This window comes from Sorghum bicolor, chromosome 2, assembly GCF_000003195.3.
Source record: "Sorghum bicolor cultivar BTx623 chromosome 2, Sorghum_bicolor_NCBIv3, whole genome shotgun sequence".
Taxonomy (NCBI): Eukaryota; Viridiplantae; Streptophyta; class Magnoliopsida; order Poales; family Poaceae; genus Sorghum; species Sorghum bicolor.
The window spans coordinates 49,176,334-49,181,228 of NC_012871.2; the positions used below are offsets into that span (position 1 = coordinate 49,176,334).

A 4,895-nucleotide genomic window follows, 5' to 3' on the forward strand; every position below is an offset into this window, starting at 1 on the left:
TCCTCCCTTTTTTGTTCTTCCAATCTTTAAATCCTTTAGGAATTAGACGATAAAATCACGATCCCTACCGATCAGCCTCACTTCCATTGTCTCGGTCCATTGAGAAACCCAGATCCTACCGATCTGATAAACGCAGAGACAAATAGGATCCCCTTTAGAGCCGAGAGCTTCTCCTTATATCTATGGAAAGATGCTTTCCGTTCCTGGCCCAGTCCTATCAAGGGATGGAAAGACTGGTTCCTAAGAGTCAGCCATTCAAATAAAGTCCAATGGGGTGAGCGGAAATTAGACCAATGCATCAGATTATCTATTGCCGATATAGAGAGGAACGAGTCGCTGCTAATAGCTGCCTCGTACTTCTGGTCAGACACACTCAACGCTTTTGTATTCGGTCACGGCCCTGCTTCACCTACTCTTGCCGATGTACTCATGCTTACCGGCTTAGACATATCAACTGCCGATAATAGTCATTTGTTTGATAATAATCCCAGTTCTAAGGTAGAGACTCGCACTATCAGCGGTTGGTCTGGGTATATTCAGAAGTACCGAAAACAGGATCTGTCGGGGAAAGAGAACAGACCATTTTCTTGAACATGTGGCTGGATAAGTTTGTATTCTGTGGCCGATCGACGGGACCAACCTCTGTCTATCTATCGGCAGCAGAGAGACTGGCCAATGGTGGCCGATTTCCTCTTGGCCGATACCTGCTCGGTTCTGTTTATCACCTCCTTCACCAGGTAGCTAAGAAACTCCTACTAGGCCAACCCATCGGCAACTTAGGGGGACCTTGGTGGTTTGTCAATATGTGGCTCAGTGTCCATATGCATAAATGCCTTGGATTCGACCTTTTTACATAGCGTTTTCCAAGAGACATAGCCAAAGATCATGAGTCGGATGAAGAAGAATCGGCAACTCGCTCTCCTCTGAACTATGTTGAAGCTGCCATAGTTTTACCTGGTACCGGTGGCAATGAGGACCAGGTCAGCCGATTCTTTCAGACTCTCTATGAGGGTCTGGCCAAAGACCAGCGGGCATGGATGCCTTATGAGGATCTAGAAACCAGATTCCCGCTCACTTTCCACCCCTTTGATGATGCTCTCAATAAGGACCATGATCTGATGATGGCAATTATCACTCCGAGAGCCATACTAGTGAACTTCTTTGGTAGCGGGAAAGCCTCCAACCTGACCTATGAGTTCTACAACCCATCGGCACTAGCTCGCCAACTAGCCTTTGGACAGCTGCCGATTGCACTCTGCTATGCCGATGTGGTGAAACCAAGGGAGACCATAACTAGCGGTCTCGAATGGATCAGAATAGCTCAACTTCCACCGAACGCCGATGCAGATGTTGATTTATCGGCTTGGATCCCAGCTCTCTTCATTACCCAGGCATACAAGCAGTGGTGGGAGGAGTGGAAAGAACACCTGTTCTGCAGATCGGCCCTCACATACCGCGGCATGATCGACCCCAAGTACAAAATTCCTGAGAACACTGTAAGTATTCAACCGATGCTTCAAACTTCTTCTATCACTTTTATTTTTATCGGTAACTTACTTCCTCTCTCTTTAATCAGGTCGACGATACACCACCAACAGTCAGCAGGAGCGAAAGGCCGATCGGACTCCTTCCATCAGGTCCGATCTCTCTGATCGGTAACAACGCACCGACCCTGGCAGCTTTAATGCACACGAATGTGCGTTTCAAGAAGATTACCACCAGACGAGCAAAGACATCCCCATCGGTAGCTGCTACTGCTTTGGCACAAGCTTTCAAGGTAAATCCCTAGCTTCTTCAATTTACACTAACTCCATTCTATACTCACACAACCTTTTCAGGATACATCGGCTACTATGGGAACTTCATCGATAACGTTTACTGTTCCAATCAAAATTTCACCAATATTCTGTCACTCTTGTACTTATGAAACTTTCATTGTACCAGCAAACTGGCAAATTGGCAAAGATCAGAAGTACCAAGACGAGTGCCGATGCCCCCCAGTCTAGTCAAGCTAAGAGGAAAGCTCCCAAGAGCACCAAGACGCAGCCAAAACGCCAGAAGACAACACCACCTTCTCCTCCTCCTCCAGTATCACCGATTCATGTGGAATCGTCACCAGCAGTTCGGACGCAGCAATTACAGTCTCCACCTCAACCGCAAGAAGCACCTTAGCCAGAAGAGACATCAGCCGATGTACATGAGCAGACCGCCGATCCAGTGAGTTCAATCATAGCATCGGTAGTCTCTTCAATCTAGACAAGCACTGCACCCCCACTACAAGAAATACATGGCTTTTTAACGTTTTTAGTATGACAATTGTAAGAATGTTACTATATCTTCCATTTTGTGACATTATATTTTAGGCATAGTGACTTAGTGACAATTAAAAATTGTATGTCACAGTAAATGTCACTTAACAAATCTGATTTCATCTAGTGACAATATTTTCTATGTCACAAGGCCTCTTTGTGTGTCACAAATTATTTTTTTATTTTTTTTAAAAAAAACTTTCCATGTTGACAAGGTCTTTTGCCACGTCAACACATATTTTTTCTTTTTTTATTTTATTTTTATTATATCAGATCATATTCTTTGTATATAAATAATGATATGTCACATGTTTGATAATTTTGGTCATGTATCATATATATATATATATATATATATATATATATATATATATATATATATATATATATATATATATATATATATATATATATATATATATATATATAATACATGACCAAAATTACCGTTCACTCCATCTCTGAACGGGCACACAAGATGGCCACAAAAGAGAGGCCCATGACAGCCGAAAGGCCCAAACTGCAAACCAATCGTGGCCGTCCGATCCGTTCAGCCCTACTACATACGTAAGCCATCTCAGCGGTGCATCCTCAGAAACCCTATTCCCTCCCGGCGCAGCCACCAACGAAGCAGCGGCGCACGCGGATGAGCCGAGCGAGGCAGAGGAGAGGAGATGGCGCGCGGCGTGGCGGTTGGGGCGAAGGGCGGCGCTGGCGGCGGCGCCAAGAAGAAGGGCTCCGTCACCTTCACAATCTACTGCACCAAGCTCGTGGAGGACAAGATCATGGAGATCTCCACGCTCGAGAAGTTCCTGCAGGAGCACATCAAGGTCGCCGGCGGCAAGGCTGGCAACCTCGGCGAGGGCATCACCGTCACCCGCGATAAGACCAAGGTCACCGTCACCTCCGATGGGCCTTTCTCCAAGAGGTATATAAGCACAAAGCGTGCTAGTTAATCCTGCTCAGATCCACGAATGCATATTTCTTTATCAGAAAGGCTAAACATCAACCAGTTGTTTCTCTAGTTTCACTCAACCGATTTTTGGGCTTTTAGATTTGGGCACGATTTGGCGTTGAGCTGATTGTCGGCCGTTCGATTTGGCCACGGTTCGGCGCTGAGCTCCGATGTTTGCAGGCAAGTACGGCTGCCCGGCGTGATGCATATGACTGTATGAGCATGTACTCCCAGGTGGGCTGCCTACGCCCCGCGCACGCACTGCTGACCAGACGCCTCATGCTGCCGCACGCCAGCGATGGAGCTCTGCACTCGGTTCTTCTCTTCCTCTGATGTCTGTATTTTTTTCTGAAATTTGTGAATAATTTGTAAATAATTTGACATATATTTTTCACCTAGATAGATCCACTGTTCGTATTGGTGCCGAAGGGGATGGACTGTACATTTTTTTTGTTGCAGCTAGTGAATCATTCTGTGATTATGCAGTAATTAAAATTAAGTTTGCTTTGGACAAATCACATTTTGAACTTGTAACTGGCTTGACAGTTTTATTAGCACATTGTTGTATGGCAGGTGCATACCTGTGATTATGCAATAAATAAAATTAAGGTTGCTGTCTTAGCACATTGCTGTACCGAAGCTAGGTTAAGAAGGAACCTATCCTTGCATATGATAAAAATAGACAAAAAAGACAAGGGTCCTCTCAGTTGCATGTACTCTCCCTGAATTTCTGAATGGTGTTATGCAAACAAGGGTGCTGTAAACTGATTCTTGTTTTTCTGTACATAGGGTGGGAAATTAGATGTGGAAAAATTGTCTGTCTGATAAAGTAGACATCTTGTCTATTTGAACTTCATACATACTGATTTTAATGGCAAATGTTAGCTGCTGGATTACATATAATTTCAAACAATTTGTGGTCCCTTGCAATTTACTCCACCAAAACTCTTACATTAATTTCAATTCAAACTTATCTGTTTGCATGAGGTACAACTAGCTCATTGGTTAGCTTTTCTATGAACCATGCCTTCGGAACATCGTGACTGTACTTATGTGTTTATGTGTTTTAATTTTAGGCAAATCCAGAAAGCCCACGTATTTGATCCATCTGCTCCAGAGAATACAAGACCCAAGAAAGGAGATGAAAGATAGCTGCATGATGCTTGCATGTGTATCCTAGCCATAGGTAAAATTATGTTGTGTGGAACAGAGAACATTGTTGAAATGTTTCTGGATGAAGCAGTTCAGAAAAAGAAAGCAAAAACTGTTTCTTACCCTTGAGACCCTACATGTGTAATGAATTGGTGGATTGATGTAATGATATTGTATTTACTGTGGAGATGTTAATTCATTTGGATCTGATGTTTTATATGTTGAAAAATTATATGGATGCAGTTATATTGGCTGAATTTTATGGGCTGAAATATGTGGGATAAAATAGGGATGCATTATGAGAGTAAAAAAATATTATATGGGCTGAATTGTTGTGGGCTTGAAATATATCTGGGTTGTAGTTGAAAATAATGGACTAGCTAACACCACTCTAAATATTTTAGGCCCATGAGCTATGTGGGCTTTAGTAGGCCAAAACTTATTTTGTGACATTTTTTCTTCCTGCCATGTCAACTGCC

At 43.3% G+C, this 4,895-nt stretch overlaps 1 protein-coding gene across 1 annotated transcript; it reads left to right on the forward strand.

Moving 5' to 3' along the window:
• Positions 2,984-3,265, forward strand: LOC8071857 (60S ribosomal protein L22-2). The gene has a single exon (XM_002459941.1). The coding sequence runs from the start codon at positions 2,984-2,986 to the stop codon at positions 3,263-3,265; it is 282 nt and encodes a 93-aa protein (XP_002459986.1).